The sequence below is a fragment of the Ictidomys tridecemlineatus genome, chromosome 4, assembly GCF_052094955.1.
Source record: "Ictidomys tridecemlineatus isolate mIctTri1 chromosome 4, mIctTri1.hap1, whole genome shotgun sequence".
Taxonomy (NCBI): Eukaryota; Metazoa; Chordata; class Mammalia; order Rodentia; family Sciuridae; genus Ictidomys; species Ictidomys tridecemlineatus.
Window position 1 is genome coordinate 138,991,160 of NC_135480.1, and position 25,964 is coordinate 139,017,123.

Sequence of the window (25,964 nt, forward strand, 5' to 3'; positions counted from 1 at the left end):
TAGATAAATAAAAGTCCTTACTTACTGAAAAATATACGGCATTCATTGTCCATGTTCACTATAATAATCACAGACAAGATTTTGAAAGCCCTCAAAAATTTCTCCCAAATACATAGTCTTTGAAATAATTTTCCCAAGATTGTCCACACATTAACAACTAAGAAAACAACTAGATTTTGGAAAAGAGTTAATCTAGCAGAATTATTCATTGCCTGCAGCCATTGCTGCTTGGTGTGACATGTAAACAGATTTATAAGAAGAAGCCATGCATCAGTTGCAGCCTGGGAACTGTGATAAAGATAGCTCTATCTCCTCTGCACAGTTTGAGGTTTCCTGTTAACATCAGATGGCACAGTGATAACAGGAGTTTCATAATCTTGCATTGGCAAACAGGACCAGAGAGTACCCTGATTCACACAAATTTCTCTGGGACCAGTGAAATGCAAGTGATGGAGGTTTCCAGAACCCTGTTTAGTACACATTTCCAGAAGATTTTGATCTGATCTGAAGCTGTGCAAAGACATCATCAGTTCAAGGCTGAGCAAAAATTAATCACTAAGCGACTGATTAGACATACAGTTTACTGACTGGGGCAATGGTGTTGTATTTGAAGCAACCTTGAATTTCAAGGACCACACATTTATGAGTTTTTATGATAGCACAATATTATTAGCTTAATTAAATAAAATAAGGCACAGGTATGTAAATATTAGTATATGCGCGTTTACCTAGAAGAGAGGACACTGGTGAACTGGATCCTAAGGGGAAAGCACTCAGAAATAAAATTAACTAAAATATAGAGGCTTGCTAACCTTCATTACTGCCTTTAATTTTTTGATCTGTACCTAACAAGCCCCTTTTCCCACCCCCACAGATATTTTCCACTTTTATGGTATTCTGTAACTTTATTTTTGTTAGCAGCAAATTTGCCTGCTTTGAATTGCACAGAGAAAACAGAACCATTGGGGATGAATACTCAACTCATTGACTAACTAGCAGATCTGTGATTGGAAACATTTGGTCTGTCTGTTGAGGAGTTCCCTTTATCTGTGGTTAGTCTTTCTTGTCGGCAATGAACTCCCCACTTCTCCCCCTTCTCAGGGCCCTCCTTCTTACTCAGTTCTCTCTCTTTCTCTCTCTGACTTACACAAACTCACCTTCAATATTTCCACCTCTCTATCACCTTTTATTCTAACATAATCAATATCCTTCTATTGGAAAAAAAGGTCTCTCAAGATTTACATTCCTTACTAATTATTCTCTATTCAGGAAATGAGATAGATAAATATCTTATCTCTTCAACAAACAAATTTATTGAAAGAGTTACATAAACTTACTGCCTCTCCTGTCTAACTCTCATTTACTCATCAGTCTGCTGAAATTTTTCTTCTCTTCCAGTTATACCCAGGAAAATGTCTTGCTCCAGATCACCAACTAGGTGAACCCCATCCTAGGTCTGGTTTACAATTTTCATAGCAAACAACTTCAAAATTCAGTGGCTTAAAATAACAACGATAATTTTGTATCTGACTTGGTTTTTGTTTTTCATAAAGTAGGTCAGGGTACAATGGGGATGGCCCATCTCCCTTCCATAGGGTCTGTAATGGCAGCAGGAACACTTGAAGGCTGGGGTTTGGAATCACTGAAAGTCTTGTTCACCCACATGTCAGGAGTTGATGTTGGCCGTGAGCCAAGACCTAAGCTGGGGATCTCAAATGGAACATTCTTCCTTTGACCTGGGCTTGTTCACACCTGATTGAGGCACACATCTGGAGAGAACTGGGAGAAAGTTATGATGTCCTACCTTGAAATAACATAGCATCATTTCTTCCCTGCCTTGTTAATTGGAGCTCACAGGCCCCCTCTCATCTATATCGCTGTGCTTCCTATGTGTATTATGTTTAATAAAACAGAACCACCAAAGAACTTCATAATATCGAATGCTTGGAAAGCCCAGTATATTTTTTTCTCTTTGAAGTTGTCTTAGGTCTGTGTTTGCTGCTACAACAAAATAGCTTAGACTTAGTGATTGAGAAACAACAGAAATGTATTTCTCACAATTCTGGGGCCTGGGAAGTCTAAGATCAAGGTACTGTCAGATTTAATGTTTGGTGGGGGCTTCTTTGTCCTTCTTGCTGCATCCTCACATGGTAAGAGACGAATTTTTCTTCCTCACAATGGAAGGAGCAAATCAGCTCCCTCATGCCCTCTTATAAGGACACTAATAGCCTCCCTAAGGCCTCATCTCTTAAAACTATCACCTTAAGGGGTGGGTTCTCACATATGCATTTTGGAGCAACACAAATGTTCATAATCAGAGTTATACAAGGTCCTTTTGGAAGATTAGAATTAATCTTAACTTGATGATATTACCAGTTTGTGCCCATCATCTTCCAGACCCCTTCATGCATTTGTTCTGATTCGTGTTTTGGAGTAACAAGGTGTACACACTTACCATTGATGCAGGGACAGGCTTTGACTTTTACTCAGTTCAGGAAGAAAAATTTCACATTTCTCCAAATCTAAAATCTAGTAAATTTGTTTATGTTGAGCCTCTATAACCTAAATAAATATGTATTTTATAATATCCCTTTCCAAGCTATATTTTTGTCCAATGTACACTCACTAATTAGATTAATTTATACTGCAGTTAAAATTCTTATTTTATTTATTTATTTTGGGTACCAGGGATTGAACTCAGGGGCATTCAACCACTGAGCCACATCCCCAGCCCTATTTTGTATTTTATTTCAAGACAGGGTCTCACTGACTTGCTTAGTGCCATGCTTTTGCTTACGCTGGCTTTGAACTCAAGATCCTCCAGAGCCTCTGGGTATCTAATAATTCTCTGGCTTTTTCCATGTTTTTTTGCTAGAAAATACCTAGAACTTCTTTAAATAGTCCAAGAATTTTTGCCTATTGATCATATGAACTTTGAATATTTTTCTTTAGAACTTAATATAGGTTGTCTAATTCTTCTTTCCTCAAAGAGTTAGAATTATACTATGCGCATGTACAAATATATCATAAGGAATCCCACTATTTTGTATAATTGTAATACACTGCTTAAAAAAGGAATTAGTGTCTAACATGAAGCTTATCCAAAACTTGAATTCAAATCTCCATAATTCGTTATCTATTTTTGGCTTAATTGGGTAACTTATTTGGATTCTAAAAATACTACCATAATAAAGCTGTATTGGATTGGGGATTTTTGTTAAATAAGGATTTTAGTTGCACTTGTAAAAAAAAAAAGTGAGATGACACATGTTAATTTGCTTCACTAAGTATTTTACTATCTATACATATCCCATAGCATCATGTTAATAAAACCTTTAATACGTATAATAAATTTTATTTTGAAATAGAAAAATAAAATAATGTCAAGATAATTTCAAGATAATGTCAAAATAATATTCAGCATTCCAAATGAATAAATGAATAAATGGCTTATTACCCAAGAAAGGAAGGGGAAAATTGAAGAGCAAGTAAAATTCCATAAAAATTTCATGTTAGAATGTAAACTTGTATATCCATATGCAAAAAAGCATAGAGCTTCCTCAAGAAACTAAAATTAGAATTATCATATGATCCAATGACACCACCTTGGGGTGGGTATATATTGTAAATATTGATATCAGTCTTATTAAAGATATATCTGTACTGTTATGTTCATTAGAGCAATTTTCATAATATTCAAAATATGGAACACCTAAGTGTCCACCCACAGATGAATTTAAAAAACATTGTACGTAGCCACAATGGAATAATATTCAGCCTTAAAAAAGATGAAGTTCTGTCATTAGTGACAACTGAATGAACTGGATGATGTTAGGCTAAATGAAACAAGCCAGGTACAGGAAAACAAATGCTGCATGATTTCAATAGTAAGTGGAAACTAAAAATGTCTCTAAAAGTAGAGAGTAGAATACTAGTTGCCAAAAGCTAGCAAGAGGGCATGGGGAGAAGTCAGCCAAAGGATACAAAGTTCCAACTGGATGGGAGAAATAAGTTTTGAAGATCCATTGCACAGCAAATTGAACACAGTAAATAAAAAGCACTATATACTTCTAGGTTACTGGGTAATAGATTTTAATGTTCTCTGCACACACACAAAAAAAAGTAAAAAGGCATGAGATGATGGATATGTTGTTTATTGAGATACAATCATTTCACAATGTGTGTGTATGTGTGTGTGTATCTCAAAACATCACATGATACCCCATAAATACATACAATTATTTGTAAATTTTAAAATTAAATTTAAAATGATTCAGCTTCCTTGAGAACTTGTAGGTTGTTTGAATACATCTGCTTGCCCACCTCTGTCATTAGACTTAATTGCCAAACCCTTCCAGGAGTGGAGAAGAGACAACTCCTCTTAGATAGGTGATCCCCATTTTCCCCCTCTCTAAATCTCTGAAGGGCAGATGTTAGCAAAAAAAAAAAAAAAAAAAAAAGTTTGTTTGGACATAATCCCTATGTGTCCCCCAAATCTAGCATGTTAAAAAACAAATACACAAACAAGTTCTGACATAGGAAAGCTATATATGAGATCATATTGAGGCTTTTGAGATAGAAAAATCTAAAGGGTAAATTACAAAATTCATTGGCAGTTGGGTGTTTAAGATACATCATAATGAAACAGAAAAGAATTCCTATATAAAAATCATATTGGCATTTTTGAGCCCAATCATATGTATCAGAGTTTTTAGAAACTTTCAAGGGAGTGAGACTGGACAGAGTGAAGATAAAGGGAGAGACACAAATCAAGGCAAAAGTTTTTAACAATTTAAACTAAATGAAAGTGAAGCAAATAAGCAGAATGTATTCATTTTTGGAACACTGGTAGGAGAAAACACATTGTCCAGTAATATTGGTTGTTCTCCCTCTCCTCTGGCCTACTGCTCTCTGGGCTTCAAATTCAGCTGGACTGGAGACAGGAAACATTAACACTTATTAACTTAGACTCTAAGGCCGCATCTCAACCTTTGTAGATCACAAATGTTTGTGAAATGGATGAATAAACATTGGGGCTTGGAGTGACTGTGCATGTTTTAGAAAAGCTAACAAACGTGACTGTCATTTTGGGTTTCTTTTTAAGTGGCCAGAACTTGCCCCAAAGGGACCTATCTCACTGCCTCCAGTGTCAGATTTTAGACATTCCCATTTAGCATTTTATATCAGGCAAGAGATATTATAAATGTTTTAGCTTATTATGTTCATTTTATTTTATTCCAGATATCAGAATATAATCTGAGGTTAGGAAAGAAAGACAACTTTAAATTAGTGCAATGCAAATCATTATAGAAAGCAGCATACTAAAGAGAAATGTTCATGGCTAGACAGCAGGAGTCCTAGTTCTGTCTACCGCAAATTAATGCAAATGTCATTAAGTCATTCTGCTCAATAACACTAGTTTCTTCAATGATATAAAAATTTCCAAAAGAAAAAAAGAAAGCAAAAAAAAATCACATTTATTAGAATAAAGATAAAATTTGTTCTCAAATCTTTCAAGTCGATTGATTAACAAAATACCTGACTTGAAATTGAAATTAGCATTTAAAAGCTAGAGAATATTTTCTAGGTAATCTTCTACAGATAGAAGCTTTTGCAGTGTTCATTATGGAGAATTTCTTTGCTAGCTGAGATTTTACTACACTTAAAAGGATGTCACAACCACTTGGTCATAAAGGCAGATTTCCGTTAAAGAAGAATAATTCTAGAAACAAAAACAGTTTTGCAACTTTATAGACACTTGAATGAAGTCAATGTTTTAGTTTTGGTTTTGCTTGGCAAAACTCAGTTTTCTATGCTCAAAGAAATAGCATCAACTAAACGTGTTAAATAAAGGATGACAAGAATCTCTTAAACATTAAATGTCTCTTACAAAACATTTTGGATAGTGAAGTGTAAATTAACCCAATATCCTAACATTGAATTTCACCTTTGAAAATATACAAAAGATCTGCGAAATGGACACCTGAATTCAATACTTTAAAAGAAAAATACAGCATTTCCAATGTAAATTGTATTGTTTTGCCTTCTAACCCTCTCCCCCTCTACTGTCTTCTCCTGTCCTCTCTGATCCTCTCCTTCTCTCCTCTCGATCAAGTCTTTCCTGTTCTGTTCCTCTTAAGAACACTGCTGTTTGTTTTATCAGAAAATAAACTTGATGAAATGCCCATTAAAAGCTCTATCTTGACTGTGTTGGGCAGCATCGTGGACATCACCTCAGCCTCCCCTAGGCCTGCCACCTATGTTCCAAATTCAGGGATCAGTGGGAGAGTTGGGCAGAGTTCACATGCAGAATTTGGAACTCACCCTCTCTAGCTGTTTTTCTAACATTCTCTTTTTATTCTCTAGCAACCCGGGACACTTGATCTCCTCCTCCCTGCTCTAGGAAGGAAACTGGAATGCCTAGTTTTAGCTAGCCTGTGTACCCATTGCTGCATACAGTACATGAGAAACTCACCCAGGTTGATTGCATCCGTGATTTAACTTTCCTCCAAAACTGCCTTGTTTTCTCCATTTTCTATGTTCCTCTGATAGTTTGGTTTTTTATTTTTGTATTTTTCTCTGAAGTGGATAGCTATCCTGTGTAAGAGGATCAGTGTTTTTAAAGGTTATTCTTTCTTGTTGGGTACAGAAACTCATTTGGGGTGTGACAGGGGAAGGGGGAATATGGGGGAAGAGAGAGCTTGAGGATTCCTGTTGGTTAATCTCACAGCAACTTGGGTGAAGGGATTCTTTTGACATTCCTGGAGTCTGAAGTTAGATAGTACATAATTTCCCTTTTCAGTTACAAAATTCAAAACTCACTGCTGATTGTAGATTGATAAAGTCTTCTGACCTTTTCTTTCATGGCACCAGCTCAGAAGGGGCCACGCTTGAAGGAGAGAGAGCTATAGTGGGAGGGAAACAACTGGCCCCATTTCGTGAACATTTTCTCCTAATACAAGTATACTCTCAAATAGTTCAAGACCCTTTAGAAGTTCTGGAATCTTTTTATTCTTTCCTGATTTCTATGCATGTAGATATTTAAAGTAAATTAGATGACATGGAATTCCAAATGCAAGTACCACGGTATTCACCTTAGATAAAACTTTCCTGCACAAACTTTTCCATCCTAACAAAATCAATAAAATATCCTTAATATTAGCTAATATTTATTTCATAGGTAAACTTCCTCAGTTGTCTCCAGAATAACCCCTACCACTCTTGCCTAAACCAGGATCCTAATTAAGGCCACAATGAGAGCTACATATTGTTTTTTGTCTGTATTATTATTATTGCAATTGCCTGATAAAGGAAATTAGAGGCTCTTCCTGTAAAATATCTATATTCTGGATTTGTCTATTAGGTTCTTGTGATTCTATTTAATTTGTTAGTCTTTTTTTTGATACAAGAGATTGAACCTAGGGGTGTTAACTACTGAGCCATATCCTTATCCCTTTCTTTTATTTTGAGATAGGCTCTCTTTAAGTTGCTGGAGACCTTGCTAAATTGCTGAGGCTTGCATTGAACTCCTGTTCCTCCTACCCCAGCCTCCTGAGCTGCTGGGATTACAGGGGTACATCACCACTCCTGGAAACTTGTTACTCTTGTCCTTATATTTGTGTGGGTACATATTACTCTACTATAACTACCATAACAGGGTATCTCCGATCAAATGACTTAAACAGTTTGGAAGAGTGGAAATCCAGGATCAAGGTGTCGGCAGGATTAATTTTTGGTTAGGTCTCTCTCCTCATAGTAAGAAGACTTTCTTACTATGTCCTTCTGTGTTCTTCTCTTGGGACCTATTCTCTCCTGGTGTCTCTTCCTCTTCTTCTAAGGATAGCCTTCCTGTTGGAATTAGGGATCTGCCCATAAGATCTCATTTTACCTCAGTATCTTCTCAAAGGCTGTGTCTCTGGATACAATCACACTTGGAAGTAAGACCTTAGCCTATACATTTTGAAGGGGCTCAATTCAGCCCAGAACAACTTACAAACAGGAAGCTATAGCTACATTTGATGGATTTTAGGTTAATCATTTGAGTGCTATAAAATAATATAGACAATGTTATGTTGACTTTTGTTATGATGTATAACACACATATACACACATATGTATATAGCTGAAAGCCTCTCTATTTAGTCAGGCATGGATGTTTAATTGTGTCAAATGCCTATAGAAATTATTATATGAGTCATTCCCCTTAGATTTATTAATATTTAACTTAAAATTGAAGCATGCTTGAATCCCAAGGGGAAAAAAAAAACCTCATCTGATTGTGATACATTACTTTTACTTTTAAATATGTACTGTAGGATTCTATTTGCTAATAATTTATTTAAGATTTTTACATCAGTATTCATGATATTATTCTATAGTGTTCATTTCTTTTTATTCATTAAGTTTAAACTTGTTATTCTTGTTTTATAAAACAATCTTAGAACTTTAATTTTTTTTCTATGCTCTAAAACTATTTAAATACAGTTGGTATTATCATTTCCTCAGGGTTAGTGAAATTTTCCTGTAAGTATTTGATTAACTGCATTTCATACATTTTGATATATACAATGTCTTAATTCTTATTTTCCTTTGCAGTCTGTAGTTTTGTTCATATTTCCCCTTTAACTCAATAATTATCTAACAAATTTTCTTATTTCCAATTGAAAAGATGTTGGTGCTTTTTAATTAATTGAATTAAATATTGTTTGCCTCATGTTATTTTTTAGAATATAAGGAGGTGCTTTATGTGACCTAATAGAAGACCACTTGGGTGAATGCTTTCATGTACGCTTGTATTCATTACTATTTTGATATCTACTCTTTGTCCATCATTAATTTTGGCCTTTAGGTTTATACTGTTCCCTTCTTAATCTTCTTAATGCTTGTCAGGTCAAATTATACCTTACATGTTATTAAAAATGTGACTTTTGCTACAATTTCCTATAAAGATATTATCTAATCTTTCATTTAAAATTTCTTGAATCATTTTCTTTTTTTGGGGGGGGATGAGGAGGCTGCACTAGAAATTGAACTGGAGTCATTTAAACCCTGAGCCATATCCCCAGCCCTTTGTAATTTTTAGAGACAGGGTATGGATAAGTTGCTCAGAGCCTTATTAAGTTACTGAGACTGGCTTTGAACTTGTGATCCTCCTCCCTCAGTCTCCAGCGTCACTGGGATTACAGGTGTGTACCACCGTGCCTGGCTTGAATCATTTTTTTAAAAGATGTATTTTATATATGCAATAAGGAGTTGAGTCTTTGTTTTGTGAATCAATCTAAATACTTGTCATCAGTAGGTTAGAATATCCATTTATATATTGCTTTGATTGATACACCTTGTCTGAGTTCTACCATTTTATATTATATTGACTATATGCCTATATGATATATTTATTTTGCTCAGTTTTGGTAGTTCTGATATTTTGGATGACTTATATTTTCTTCTAATCTGTAGGTCTCATTTCAAACATCACCTTCTCAGAAAGAATTTGTGTGACCTATCTGTATACTTCTGTGCCATGATCTAAGTTATTTATTATATTCCTTTCAAGTTTTTCAATATCAGTATCAGAAATTATCATCTTGGTTATTAGTTTAATAATTGATTAAATTTTTCCCACTGGACATATGTTCCTTTATGAAAGGATCTCTCTTTTCTCCCTCATGTTCTCTCTCTCTCTCTCTCTCTCTCTCTCTCTCTCTCTCTCTCTCTCTCCACACACACTCAGCTTTGTATATATGACTTTTTAATGTATGCTCTCTCTCTCTTTCTCCAGGTATAATTAGGGTCTGTGATTATATTCATTGGTAATACAAGGTACTTAATAAATATTATGAATGTTATTTGAAGCTGCTTTTTTATTATAACATATTCTTTCTGTAATATCTCACTCATTTTAGGCATTCAGTAAATCTTTTGTACTACTGTATGGAAACTGTGATGACTGTAACTTATATGAAATGTGAAATATAGACAGTGATATGGTGATGATGATGAGGATGATAATGATGATGATGGCTAATGTCAGGGAGCATTACTGTCACCAGGCTCTGTTTTGAGGTCTACACACTTATTAGAACATTTAGTCCTAATGCTAACATTCACACAAATGCTGTAACAGGTACCATTACAAATCCCACCTTTTACAGATGAGAAAACTGAGTCAAATGATCATTTAGTTAATGTTCCCAAAGTCACAGAATTAATGAATATTTGTTAATATTAAGCTAGAAGCTTTGATGGTTATAACCATATTGAAAACAGGAAATATGTACAAAAATGTCATCATAAAGAAGATTGATGTTAATTTAATACTTTATATTTCTAACTATTGTGTCTTAAATGTAATTATTAATTTCCCTCATTATATTTTGAGCTTTTAAAATGAATTTTAAGGCACTTTTAAAGTTCTCAAAGTGCACAGAAAGGTTCTAAGTTAATAGCAATAAGAATAGTTTATATTAGCATAGCATTGCTATGTGCTGGACACTGCTTTTTGTGTTTTAAATATATTAACTCATTTAATTCCTACAGCAGTAGATATTCTTATCATGTTCATTTCATACATGAGAAATTAAAGCATAAAGAGGTTTAGCAACTTTTCTAAGATCAAAAACCTTGTAACTGGCAAAGGCAGAATCTGTACCCAGTCAGTCGGGTCCAAGATCAATGCTTTTATCCATCATGTGTGCCTGTGACTGATTTTGTGATTGATAAAGACTCTAATGGCATGCACATTTCATTATAGGTTAACATGATTCTAGGCATCATTTCTCTATTTACTTATCTATTCAAGTCCTAGATTTATACACCTAGATAAGTCAAATAAGAATAAAGTCTAGTATTAGTAATTAGGAAGTACATTTGGGAAAACATGCAATTCAGAAAGACTGCAATTTCCCCTTAGATAACATCAATCAATTAACTGAGGTTAAATTTTAAGCAATTTTTGAGAATCACAGCAATATTTTGCACTTATTCAATATTGTTTTTCAATTATTCTCCCTCTGATGCAGTGTATATTGGATGCTACTTGAAGTAGTCAAGAATTTAGTAGGTTTAGTATTTTTAAAGCATAGTTGCCAAAACAAACTTTCCAAACCAAGAGTGACTGTTGCATTTTAAAAGATTATGACTTTTCTTCAAATATATAATTTTATAAACCACTATACATTCTTAAACTTCTACCAGATTATTAATTACACATCCCAAAATAAAATAAAATAAGAGGCGATTAAGTATAAATTTCATCAAGACAAAGTTTGGAATTGAGCCCATATTATTGACTATGTTAGCAAACAAAAATATTATTTTAATAAAAATATTAATAACTATAATTAAAAACTGCTTTTGAACAAAGTTCATCACGAAGAGTTATCTTTAGGTCCATTTTTTAGATGAACCCATTTAGAATGAGAAAAAATATTAGTCATCACAAGCATGTCTATTAGGAAGTATTGAAGGAAAATGAATCTATTTCCTTTAAATTAAATAAATAGGTTAGTTTCTTATTCAAAAATAACATGTAGTATTGACTATATACAGGACTTTATTAATATATAATAATATGTATTTTAGAGGTATTATTTTACATATAGCACTTTATATATATTTCATAAGAATATATAATTATAGAGTCTAAATATAAGGAATATAAAAAATTGTTACTAGAGTAAAAGAAGGATATTTTATAATGATAGAGTTAAAAACCAGAAGGAAAATATCCATTTACATTTTTGCCATAAAGAACTTTTATTTTTCATAAATATTTCTGATGTTTTCAAATTTTCTAGACTCATTTGATATTTCTGATCATTACAAAGTGAAACAAAATTCTTCTACAAAAACAGAGGGAATAATTATTTGAAAGGATTACAAACTTTAAATAGTAAACATGTCTTCTAAATAACCTAGAAGCCATAGCCCTTATATTTCCAAGTTTAGTAATCCATTTAGCACTAAATAAGGTTTAGCTTTTTAATAATGTAAACAGTAAATCCATAATATCTCTACTAAAATGTTTCTATGTGATTCAAATATTATACCACTTATGCTTCAATGTCCCACTAAAGAATCACTAGAATTTTATACTGTTTCTATAATTTGCTATAACAATAACAACTAACAGTAGGTTAACAAAATTGCCCTAACATAAGTAAGCAATGTACACATCCATATTTTAATAAGTAACCCAAATAACATACAAACACAGAAGGCAACTGTAGATTTTCTCAAAAAATAAGAACAATAAAAATTAGAGGATCCTACCTTCTTAAACTCTAAAATCCAAAAATATTTTTCATGCTTAATTTAATTATAGTACTTAACAGACCTTCCCTACTTGGTTTAAATCTTATCACAACTGTCAGGCCAATTATTGACAGATTCTGATATCTTCATTTAAGAATAGCTCAGGAAGGTAGTAAAAGTGTAGATATAAATATCATTATCCATGTTAAACTTCTCAATCTTGCCAGGTGCTTTATCTGAGAAGAGAAATTTCTGCTGTGTCATTTGTCACCATCAATCCTTCTTCTTAACCCTATAGAAAATCAAGTCAAAGATTTTTGGTTTTTAAAGAAACATATATCTTCATAGTTGGAGAAGAAGTCCAGTTACTATTTTGAATCATTTTCTTATAATTCTCAGAAATTTCATTTAGAGCAGACTCATTAAATAGAGAGTAGAAAGTTCTTCAATAAATCTTCAATAAATTCCATTTCAAACCAGTTCTTTGGGACCAAGAGCAAAAAAAAAAAAAAAAAAGAATTTAAATGGAACATTTCCAGGAATAAGAGCATGGGCATGCTTTCTCATCCTGTTCTTGTTCTTCAGTCTGATAAGGTAATCCAGATGAGACATCGACTTTCCATTTCATAGACTCTAATCATGGGCTTCTGTCCTGTTCATGAAGGTATGGACCCCTAGTTTGCAAATTGAGGTGCTGCTCTCCTTTTATTTTTAATACTTTCACAGGATGGAGCAGGATACATTTTATCTCCTTGACTATGTGATTTGGGTATCAGTGAGTGAAGGTATAAGAGTTTGCATTGCAAAAAATAGTCAAAATAGCCTGATGATAACTTCACCTTCACTGGAGACTTTTATGAGTTCCCTACAAACTCTTTAAATAGCTGATGCTGACTCACTTGCTTTGGGGGCACATTTATTGTGGACAAAAATTTTTCGTGGCATTGGATTATGGGATCTCAGATTAGCAATGTTGCTTGGCAACACAAGAGCATCCTAGACTTTTTCATTTTGACTTACCTAAATTCAAATTTCAAACTTTCAGAAAGAACCCAGATGGTTTCAAGATTTAACATTTTTTATCTGTAAGGAAAAAATATATTCAATTTAAATTTATTCCCCTAACACAAGAAACTCTAAGATTTTGTGCTAAGCAATTCCATTTATATCTATGTTAAATGTCTTTGCCATTTCCTTCAGTCTCCATCCCAGCTGTTCTCAGCACTACCCACACTCAAAAAAATCTCTTCCCATCTACATTTTTAGTCATAATTTCTGCTCCAGGAAGGAATATACAGGAATACAAGTAATGTCCTCATCTTAACACCATAACACAATGAGAGTGGGGTGGGGGCAGGCAGAGAAGGAGAAAGAGAGAGAATTTATTTGCATCTAAACAACTATTCAAGAACTTGCTTTTTTTATGTGGCAAATACTCCCTTTTAAAGGACGCAGATAGTAAATATCTGGAAGATTCAAGAAAAATGTCATAAGATATTTCCCCAAAATTGATCATGTCAACAAGTGTTCATAAAGAATTTCCAATAAGACATTTATCACAGTATCATTTATTAATGCAAGTTACTTAAAACATTTAAAAATTTCCAAAATTAAGGAATAATTAATAACGTTAGTATTTCTATGGGTTGTAATCCTATGTGGACATTAACCTCATGGTTGTGGATTATTTTTTTTCTAACATTTCCTCAATTATCTATGCATTTTTTTTGTGGTATGAAAATAAGCCAGTTCAAAATTCTTTTATAAATGTTGGGCCGTAGAGTAAGTGGGTTATCCTGTTTCATCCTGTGTGAGTTATTAGGCTTCAGTGTGTTATCTTCAGTCTCATCCTTCTGATCTTCACTTTTTTAAGGCTGAGCTCACCATTCTGCAAACAAACTCTCCTTTCTAGCTTGTTTCCTGTTAGATTCTACCAGTAGGAGTGCTGGAGGGAGGCTGGGGGAGACTTCCTATTTACTTCTTGATTTTGTGGGTTTCATCCCAGCAGTGGCCCATCACCCCACAACAGCATTCCGTTCCATCACCCGCTTCCTTCAGTTCTCCCAGAGAAAGCCTGGCCACAGTCCTTGGTAGTGCTAGCAGAAAGTAGGCAATGGCTCTTTTTTTTTTTCCATGGATCTGACTCCTGGCTTCCATTTCCATTTACTGAGTCATCTCTAAAATTGTTAAATTTGAGTGGAGACTAAGAACGATCCTAAGTGTCTGTGGTAAACAGATGACCAGATGACCACATGGAGTCTCTGGCAAGTCCTGGAAAGAGGATCACAGTGTACACTCATAGGGTTTAGGAACAGATCTATGTTCTTTTCAACATTTCTTCTTTCTCAGCCTTCACCTCTTCTTCCCCTTCTTCTTTTTCTTCTGTTATTTTTGATGGCAGTGTTTTGGGGTATTGTTTGCTTGTTTTTAAGAAAAAGTTCTAGAGTGCTTTTGATCCTATGGAGATAGAATGCCCTTGAAGGGGTCTTCATAACGACCTTGAAATCTGAACTTCTGTTCCTGAATCAGGTATTGTATGGACAACAAAGCCCTAAATTGGGGCAAGAAATTAATCACCAAGTAAATATGCTTTCAAGAGATGCATAAGATGCTCAACATTATTTATTAGTCCTCAGTGTTCTTCTTTGACATCTCCTCCTGCTTCATGGTCTCTCACTGAATTCAAGGGAATTCCTTATGACCGAGAAGAAAACCTTGAGCTTAGAGATAGTTAGATTCTAAAGAACGCATCCATAGGAAACAAAAGTTCAATTCAAATTGACGTTAAAACTATCACCTGGCCACTTTGCATTCTTCATGATACTAACCCATACTCAGAGAAGGTTTGTATGTTCTGGGGCAATCAATGTTGACTTTCAAAGATTATTTGAGTAGCTTCTAAACAGTGACTGAATTCCCTGAGCACATATTTATACTTTCTGTTCAATAACAAAAGTTAATAGAACACTACAGCAACTACACATGTAGTTTCCTAGAGATGTATATCTTCAGACACAAAGATTTAGATAGGCCCCAGTAAAGAAACATATTCTGCTAAGGACAAATGGAATGTGGAATGGGTACAAAAAGATGAAGATTACAAATGGTAACCATGACCTTAAGATTAGTTTCAGAAATGAGGATGGTAGTATCTATGCATGCTTTATTCATTGCTTGATACATGCATTTATACAGTTGAGTTGACCCTCTCTGAAGATTCCATATCAGCAGATTCAAACAGCTGCAGATCATCAATATTCAGAAACATTTGCATCTACACTGAACATGCATAAACATTTTTGTCGCTATTCCTTAAACAATAGAGTATAATGTTTGTTTGTATGACATTTAAATTTTATTAGGTATTACAAATAATCTATAGAGGATTTAAACCACACAAAAAGATTTTTATGGGTTGTATGCAAATATTTTGCCACTTTATGTAAGGGACTTTAACAATCATGAACTTTCGTATCTGCAGGGGGCCCTGGAAGCAATTTCCCATAGCTACCAAAAATACATGACTTTATTTTTATTAATATGCATGAGCTTATTAGCTAATTATTTTTATCTTTTTCCTCTTATTATGTTATGTAAGGCTTTATTGGTTTGCTCTTTTTTATACTTCATATTACAAATCTCCAGGTGAGACTGGGAAAAAATTGAAAAGTCATCAACATCATCCATAAATGTAAACCATGACTCTTGAGACAGATACAACCTTCACCTTTGTGCCGCCTATCCAGAGAGAAGGGAGAACAAAGAATAGCTGTGACACCTCTCTATGCAAAATCATAGCTTTTGCTTTAACGGAAGTTCAGAAAATATGTGAAGGCATGTATATATATATGCAGAATAGTAAAAGGGTGAACTATACCAGTTTGGTAAATTACTTTTTTTCAACTCTAAATTCCTTGTTCTGTTCTCACTGAGAATGAAGCCTACATTTCCTCTTTGCCAGATGTGTCTTTCTAGATTCTATCAGAAGGAGGCACTAGAGGGAGAATGGACATCAGAAGATAGAACAGAGAAAATATTTTGCTAACTCATTCGGAGGTCTGGATTACTCCAATACTAAAACCAGACAAAATATTACAAAAATTTACAAACCTCCTGGAACTAAAAAGCAATTATATCAAGGTTTCAAGATGCAAGACTAACACACGGAAATTAATTGCTTTTTAATTTCAGCAATATATGATACTTACTCTTCCTTAGCATTTCCTTAGCAATACCCTTCAGCCTGGAAGCAGAAGAAACAATCCCTTCAAAGACAAGCAGAATTGCCCTTCATCAGTCTGGAGCGCACCTCTGTAGTCCCTCTCCCAGCTTCTGGCTTTGATGATCCACACCAACACCTTGCTATTTTCTCGTAGCCCTGTGGGCATAGCTGCTTCCTGTGGGGCAAAGCTGTTTCCTGTAGTTGATTTCTGTTCCCTTAATGTTCATTCTTTTACTTCCTTAGTCATCACCCATACTAAATCCTCTCTGTAATAATAATTAGTGGGGTCCATGATTTCCTGCCTGGATTTAACTGATATGAATACTTACCACACAGGCCATCACTGAATTTTACACACATTGTTTTACTTAATATTTATAACAGCCCTGTCAAATCTATAGTGTATATACATTATCCAGTATATTAGATATGTAATATTCAATGTAATTTATATAAAATTTGCATATGTAATATATAATATAGGTATTCCAGTGTACTAGGTCTGAGAAAACTGAATTAAAGGGTTTTTTTTCCTTGTAACTTACTCGTGTTTACAATAGAATGCAAAGAGAAAAAACCTGGATTTGAGTACTGATCACATAATATTGATTCAAAAGGCCATCATCTGAAGTATAAATAAACAAAAGTGATATATCCACATAATGAAATACTATTTATCAACAAAAGAAGTGTGTGTGTATAGTCATATTATATGTTATATGTGTATATATATGTATATACATATATATACACACACACACATATATGTATACACACACTTCATAAAGAATGAATCTTGAAATACTCTATGAAAGAAGTCAGAAATAAACAGTAACATGTATATGGTTCTATTTATATGAAATGTCCAGCATAGGCCAATCTATACAGACAGAAAATAGATATGTGTTCTCTAGGGTCTTGAGGGAAAGGAATGAAGAGTGTTAATGCATGTGGGGTTTCTTTTGGGAGAGATGAAAATCATCTAACAATCCTAGGTAGTTGTGATAGTGACACAATTTTGAATACAATAAAAACCAAATAATTTATAGAAAACCCAATTTAAATTTAGAAATACATGTAGATTAAAAGTAAATAATAGATTAAGGTAAATAATACATGATAAAGATATATTAACATTAATAAAAATTGTGACAATATTAATTGCAGGCAGATCAGACATCAGAGCAAGGAAATTTATCAGAGATAAATAGAGACACTATATAATAAAAAAAGAGGAGTTCAGTACTACAAGAACTTATAACAAATGTTAATATGTATGTACCCAAAAATAGAACATCAGAACCTATGAAGCAAAATCTGACAGAATTTCAGTGAGAAATAGATGGATCTGCTTACATAATTGGAGCCTGAAATGTCTCTCCATCTCAGAAATGGACAGATTCAGCAGTCAGAGATTCGGTATGGGTGTAATGAAACTGAACAACACTACTAATAAACTGAGCATAATTGACATCTTGAAACTACTTCATCTCGCAGTGGCAAATTGTGCATTCTTCTCAAGCTGACATGGAAACTATTATTCATCAAGATAGAGTAAATTCTATGCCAAAAAACACACCTGAATTAATTTGAAAGAATAGAAATCATATAATATATAAACTCGTACCATAATGTTCTTAAATTTGAAATCAAAAATAGAAAAATTGCAAAAAAATTATTAAATACTTAAGAGATTAAATAATACATTGTTAAAGAACCCAAGGATCCAAGCAGCCATCTCAAAATAATATTAAGTATCTGGAACTAAATGAATGAAAGTTAAAATGCAATTATTTAGAATTTGTGGGATGCATTGAATGTGGTGCTCAGTGGAAGATTTACAATAATAAATTAATATATTAAAAAAGACCTAAAACCAATAATGTAAGCTTCCACCTTAGAAAACTACAAAAAGAAGAGCCAATTATATCTAAAGTAAGTACAATAAAAGAAAAAAATAAGGATCAGATTAAAAATCATAGAGAAAACCAACAAAATCTAAAGAAAAAGTAGTTTAAGTCCAAAGTAAGTACAATAAAATAAATAATATGAATCAAATTGAAAATCAGAAGAGAAAATCAACAAAACCAAAAACTAGCTCTTGGAAAAGATAAATAAATCTTGTAGGATTTTAGCCAGACTAAATAAAAAAAGCAAAGTCACAAATTATTAACAAGAAAAGTGGAAGAAGAGGAGGATGTTGAGTTCAAAGCCAGGCTCAGCAACTTAGGGAGGCACTAGGCAATTCAATGAGACCCTGTCTCTAAATAAAATTTAAAAAGGTCTGGGGATATTGCTCAGTGGTTGAGCATCCCTGGATTCAATCCTCAGTACCAAAAAAAAAAAAAAAAGTGAAAGAAAAGTAAAAGATGGGACATCACTATAGATCCAATGGGCATTAAAAGGAAAATAAGAGAGTATTATGAACAAACTTAAACTAGATGAAATAGGCTTACTTCTTAAAAAAAACACAATCTACCAAGGTTCACATGAGAAAAAATATGAATAGATATACACCTATAAAAGAAATTGAATCAATAATTAAAAACCTTCCAAAACAGAAAGCATGAGATCCAGATGAGCTTTTTGGGGATCTCTATCAAATATTTGAGGAAGAAATTATGCCAATTTTCTACATCTTTTCTAGAAGATAGAAGCAGAAGAAATACTTTCTAACTCATTCTATGAATTCAGCATTACCTTAAACTAAAACCAAAGAGATTCTAACAATCAACCAAAGAAACAAAACAAACAAATAAATAAACAAAACACTCCTAGAACTAAAAGACAATGATAGTCAATTGCCTTCTTATTCATCAACTATACACAAATACAACTTGAGAATAAAACTTACTAATATTTAAATTATCACCCCCTGAAAAAGTAAAATGCTTATGTATAAATCTAGAAAAATATGCACAAATCTTTATGAGTAAAAACTGCAAAACTCTTTGAATGATATCAAAGACCTAAACAAAAGGAGAAAGATTAGAAAATCATTGATAGGAAATATTGTCAAGATAAGAATTCTAATCAAATTGATTTATAGATTAAATGCAAACAAAATACCAACAAGTTATATCATAGGCATTGAGAAACTCATTCTAAAGTTTATATGAGGAGGGAAATGATCCAGAATAGCTAACTCCATATTGAAGGACAGACACAAAATGGAGGACTAACACTATCCAACTAAGACTTACTACAAAGCTCAATAATCAAGACAAGCTGGTATTAGAAAAAATTAAAAAGCATGTAAATGGAACAGAATAACAAGCCAAGTAATAGACTGACATTTAAGAAGTCAATAATCTTTGGCAAAAGAAAAGGTACAATATTATGAAGTAAATATAGTCTTTTAAATAAATGGTACAAGGAAAGCTGAACACACACAATTATATATAGCCATTTCAGCTCAAAACGAATCATAAAACTAAATGTAAAATTGCAAAGCTATAAGGCTCCTAAAAGATAACATAGATGAAAACTTAGATGACCTTGGGTATGGCAGTGGCTTTTTATACACAGTGTCAAAAGCATAGCCTGTAAAATAAATTATTGGCAATCTAGATTTTATTAAAATTAAAGCCTTCTACTCTGTGAAATTGATACCATGAGCATGAGAAGGCCAGACACAGACTGGGTGAAATATCTGTGAAATGTACAACTAGAACATAGGATTATTGTCTAAAATATACAAGGAACACTTACTTATAACTCAACAATAAGACAACCAACAAATCACCAAAGAAATGGACAAAAGGCTGGGTGCATTGGCCTATGTCTGTAATTTCAGTGACTCAGGACACTGAGGCAGGAGAATTTCAAGTTCAAGAACAGGCTGGGCAACTTAGCAAGATTTTACTGCAAACTAAAATATAAAAGGAACTGCAGATGTGGCTCAGTGGTTAAGCATCCTTGGTTCAATCCCTGGTCCAAAACAAACAAACAAAAAAAATGGACCAAAAACTGTACAGACACTTCACCAGAGAAAATATACAGATGGCATTAAGGGCATTAAGTCTAAGAAAATCTTTTCAACATTTTATGTCATTAGGGAATTACAAACTATAACAACAATGAAATAACACTACACATCTGTTATAATGCACATAACTCAAAAACACTGACAGCACCAAAGACTGACAAGGATATAGAACAGCAGAGGCTCTCATCCTTTGCTTGTGGAAACAGAAAATGGTAGAGACACTTTGGAAGATATCATGGCATTTTCTTTCAAAACTAAATACATTCTTACCAAATGATCCAGCAACCACATTCTTTGATATTTATTCAAATGAATTGAAAACTTCTTCACAAAAAAGCCTCTATATGAGTGTATTCAGAGAGTCTATTAATAACTGACACACTTGCAAGCCATCAAAATATCCCTCAGTAGGTTAAAAAAATAAATTTTGTGCATCCAAACAATGAAATATTATTTAGTAATAAAAAAGATATACTATCAATCATAAAAAGACATGAAAAAAATTAAATGCATACTACTCACTGAAAGAAGCTAATCTGGAAAAGTTACATATTGTATCACTACAAATATCTGATTTTTGGAAAAGGCAAAATTTTGGAGACAGTAAAAGGTTTAGAGGTTTCCAGGGGATTGGGGGTAGAAAGAAGAATAGTCAAAACACAAAGAAAAAAATTATGTGTGTGTGTGTGTGTGTGTGTGTGTGTGTGTGTGTGTGTGTGTGTTGATCCCAGGGGTGTTTACCACTGAACTACATCCCCAACCCTTTTTTAATTTTTTTGTTTTGAAACAGGATCTCCTTAAGTTACTTAGAGACTCACTAAGTTTCTGAAGCTGGCCTCAAATTTATGATCCTCTTGCCCCAGCCTCCCGAGTTGCTGGGATTATAGGTATGTACCACCACACCTGGCTACTCAGAGAATTTTTAAGACAGTGAAAATGTTCTGTGTGATACTTCAAAGATGAATACATGTCATTATACATTCATCTAAATCCATGTAGTGTCCAACACCAAGAGTAAACTCTAATATAAAACTTTGGGCCATGGATGCTAATGTGTGTTGATGTAGGTGCATCGATTGTAACAAATGCATTACAAGATGTTGACAGTTGGAGAGTCCTGATTGTGGAGAGGAAGAGAGCACATGGGAAGTCTCCATATTTTTTTAATTCAATTTTGCCACCAATATAAAACTGCTCTAAAAAGTTCATTTATTTTTTTAAAAACCTTGCTTTTTACATATTTTTATGCCTTTATGACTAGTTTCAGGGTGTAAAAATGAGACATGTTGTATGGTAAAATAATATTACTACTGTTCTAAAACCATGTAGTTCTAACAGCATGATATGTATGAGGTCTTAATTTTATCCATTTCCAAAATTCATTACACATTTTAAATGCAGAAGCTATTATGTCCAAACATCTGTTAGGTCCTAAAATTTCCAGAAGGAACAAATGACAGTCCCTATTTCAATTGGAGCAAAGGTCACATAAATGAAGAATTGGGATAAAGTATGAAGGAATGGCCACAAGAACGGCACATAAAACCATTCACCTCGTTTTCACCTTCCCATTTTTTCAGTTCCCCTTAATGTAATCAAATAAAATAATGTATTTAAATGTTTTTGAAATGCTAGTATGTCTTAGTCACCAAATAATATGAATTTAAATGTTTTTGCTGATACCATGTTTCATTTTTAAAAGGTAGCTTATAAAAATGGCATATATCACACAAATTATCGCTTCATGTCTAAATATTGGTATTTTTAAATGGAGAATAATATGCATAATTATATGTGTGTATCATATTTAATAATATAGTTAAAGAATGAGCTATACATCATATTTACCATATTATACATAATAATATACTACATTTAATAGTGTAACTATAAATGCCTACATTTTTGTACTGGAAAGCCTCTTTTGAAAATGCTCTGTGGAATTTTCTCCTCTGTCCCCACTCCTTTTATTTCTCACTTTGCTCAGAGTTATACTGTCAAAGCAAGTGAGGAATTAAAAGAATTTTTTTTAAAAAAAGTAGAAATAACAACAATAACCAAAAAAATGGGAAGAAGAGAAAGTGAGAAGCACAACATTAACAAATGCATATTTAACCGAGTCTGGGAGATCAAGGCCGACGGCACTTGGTAAACACTCTTTGGAGACACAGTGCTCAAAGGTTGTGTTTGCTGTTGTGCTTGGCGTTTGCTTTGCCTGTGATCTAAGACACCAGATGACCAGTAATCTCACTTGCCCTTTCTTTTCCTACTCTCTGAGGGCTCTGCATACACCTCCTCCCCCCACCCTCACAACCTTGCCTGCCCTTGGCCATGGCCCAGCTCCCTTGCTCCTGGAAAGATGTCTGGGATGGTTAGGATTCCGCAGGTCACACCTTGGCCTGTCAGGACCTGGCGCCTCCTGTGCCCAGCATTAGCCCATCGCTTCATTTCACCTCCAAAGAGTCCAGCGACAAGTCTGCCTTGTTAGACTCAAATCTCAGTGAGCCCAAGGCAGCCGGCAGTTTCCCGTTTGGTTTCCTGTCATATCTCCTTATGTTTTGGCAGTCTGCGATATCCACAGTTCTTATTAATCTCAGTGAGAGCCATGCCACGGAGAGTGAATGCTAGGATAGGTGACTTGACTCCGGGGTTTTTACACTTAGTCTGCACAAGGTCAGTATTTACAAACTGCATATGGTTGGGCTTGAATTCATGACAAATTTTTAAAGTTTTAGTTTGATTCAAATCCTCCATAATATACTAAAGCTATGCAAAAGTCGAGGGGACTTGCCCATGGCACTTCCGTTTGAAAGGTTTAATTCAACTTTATCATGCATTACCTACCAGCTTTGGACTTCACAACATCTCTCAAAGATGGAAGGGTAAATAGTTCTTCCATTCACTGCATTCTATTCAATTATTATCCACTCATTCATTTAATAAACTTTTTTGGAGAATTATTAGCTTCTTGTCACTGTGACCAAAATTTCCAACCAAAACAGCTCAATGAAAAGATTGGTTTTTGGCTCATGGGTTCAGAGGACTCAGTCCCTTGTTAGCTGGTTCCATTTCCGTGGGCCTGAGGTGAGGTAGCACATCATGGCAAAGAGCATGACAGAGGAAAGCTGCTCTGCTCATGGCAACCAGTATGCACAAGGAAAGAGAAAGGGGCCAGAGAGAAGATAAATCCTTCCAGGACATTTCTCCAGTGACAGACTTCTACTGACTAGGTTCCACCTGCCAATAGTCCATTCAGGTATCAATGGATTAATCATTTAGGCAATGACTAATCATTGCTCAAAAGCCCCATTTTGGAACCTCACTGGGGACTGAGGACCATGCTTGCAACACATGAGCTTGCGGGTGACATTCCAGATTGAAACTATGCCAAGAACTTTTTCCACTTAGCCCTGATTTTGGAGTGGAACTAAGGAACAACATATTGAATTATGTTCTTATCAGAGAAGCAGAGAATTGGGCAAATTGTACACATAGTAAGTGCGATGACAGATAAGCAGAGAACAGCATAGTAATCCAATTTGACAGTGTAAGAGGGCACAAGTGAAGGCTGCTCAGAGGAGGCAGAGCCTGAGCTGAGACCTTGAGAAGCAAGACATTGCCAGGAAAAGAGGACACAAAAGACCCTGACATTCTGCACCTATTTACTACTTCTATAAACCCAATGACATTCTTATTCATATCATTGCCTCTTTTCAGATGTTTCAATCCAGGTTTAATGCAGTTATAGGACATAGGGAGTCAATTATCAAATAGCTGGCAGAGATGGGACAAGGTACTTGGCCTATCTAATTCCTGATTAGTGCTATTTCCACAAAGTGAAATCATTTCCTCAGGAGGAACGAATGTCATTTGAAGAAGGCATTGAGAGTACAGAAGAATCAAATGATACATTTAGATAGCTTCAACCTATCAGAAAACAAACAAACAAAAAATTCTAAGAATTTTGCCTGAAGTACACCAATTTTCTAAGTCCCTAGTACAAAGTAAATGGATGAGATTTTCCATTTCTATTTGAAAATGGGCGTATTATGCAGTGACTCTTGAATAATGTCTGTGAAGCACAGGCCACTACTTAAACTTTTCTAAACAAAAAATAGTACCCAATTACAGTAAAATTCTGTACTTTTTTGGGTGTGTGTGTGTGCGGGGGGTCATTAGAGAATGTAGAAATTTGCTCTTATCCAGCCAAAGAGAATGTATTAAATCCTTTTATTGAATAATGAGAGGAAGTGAAACAAGTAAAAGAACATAAACACATTTCTCCTGTAAATTTTCCTAGAAAAACAACAGGAAGACCTTTACCAAAAAAAAATCACTTAGAAAAATTACTCAATGGAAAACCACAAGACTGAGAATGACATCTCCACCGGTACTTGCTGTGCAGCTCCGGATGCTCCACTTGAGCAGGGTAGGCACTTGGCTTCTATTATATATAAATAGTCATGGTATTTCAGTTAACAGTGTTTCCGTGGATAAGTTAAATGACATTCCAGAAATAATTAAAATCATAAAATCCTACACATAAAAAGGTAATGTTTAAATTTACAACAAATTAAGTATCTTGCATGTATTAATAAACAATATTTTTATGAGCAGATATTTGAGGGAAAGAGTTCATACAGACATCTCAGGAAAACCTCGAATCTCCAGGAGGCCAGATTATAGCAACTCCTGTTATGCTGTCTGTAATTTATTTTAAATACTTTAGGATAGACAAAATAATGTGTGAGTGGATGAAATACCTGTGCTTTACACGCTGGAGTGAGTTTATTTTTTGAAATATGCTAATGAAGAATCCACTACCCAAGGGTAGTTGAACCATTTGAAAAACATTAATCAGTGTTCTATAACTCAAAAGTTGTAATTCTTAGTGTAATGACTAAATAACTATGAGGTTTTCTGTTTGGGGTACAAGGAACTGAACCGAGTGTGGCTTCATGCTGAGCCCAGTCCCTAAATCCCTTTTAATTTTTTTTATTTTTAGACAGGGTCTTGAATTTGGTGATCCTACTGCCTTAGCCTCCAGAGTAGATGGGATTACAGGCATGTGCCATCAGGCAGGCCCATAAATCCCAATGGCTTCTAACACCACTTCCCATCTGCAGTAGAAGAAAAAGACATTTGAAATACATTTTTCCCATTGTAAAGGTGATATGAGAACATGATGAACCCATGCTTACCATCCTTCAAAACTGAGCCCTGGCTCTAGGACTCTCTTTCTTGCCCATGGCCCAGGGTATATATAATAGAGAACTTGCCTAATTATAACTAAAGACTAGCTGATTCTCCCTCAAAACTATTGTCACACAGGCCCCAGAGCAGTTTTTATGCATGGTACTGGTCAGTGTCTGATGGATGGAGAGCTGGGACTTCACCTAATTTAAAGAATGGGAATCTAAGTGTTGTGTACCCTTGGTGAGAAATCTGTGCTAGATTGCATCTGAAACTTACTTTCCCATAATGTCCCTCATGGTGTGTGGA

General features: G+C 34.3%; 1 protein-coding gene across 5 annotated transcripts in view; it reads left to right on the forward strand.

The window, feature by feature from the left end:
• The window catches only part of Aldh1a1 (aldehyde dehydrogenase 1 family member A1), a 144,379-nt gene that overhangs the window by 35,124 nt on the left and 83,291 nt on the right, over positions 1-25,964 (forward strand). For 2 of the 5 annotated variants that reach the window (XM_078047491.1, XM_078047492.1), the window contains exons 2-3: positions 21,253-21,349; positions 24,763-24,891. The exons of 1 other annotated variant lie outside the window; for it this stretch is intronic. In XM_078047491.1, coding sequence (XP_077903617.1) covers positions 24,816-24,891 — 76 coding nt within the window. In that variant the 5' untranslated portion in view covers positions 21,253-21,349; positions 24,763-24,815. The remainder of the gene's footprint in view (positions 1-21,252; positions 21,350-24,762; positions 24,892-25,964) is intronic. 2 more of the 5 variants (XM_040285665.2, XM_040285668.2) reach the window with 1 other exon arrangement.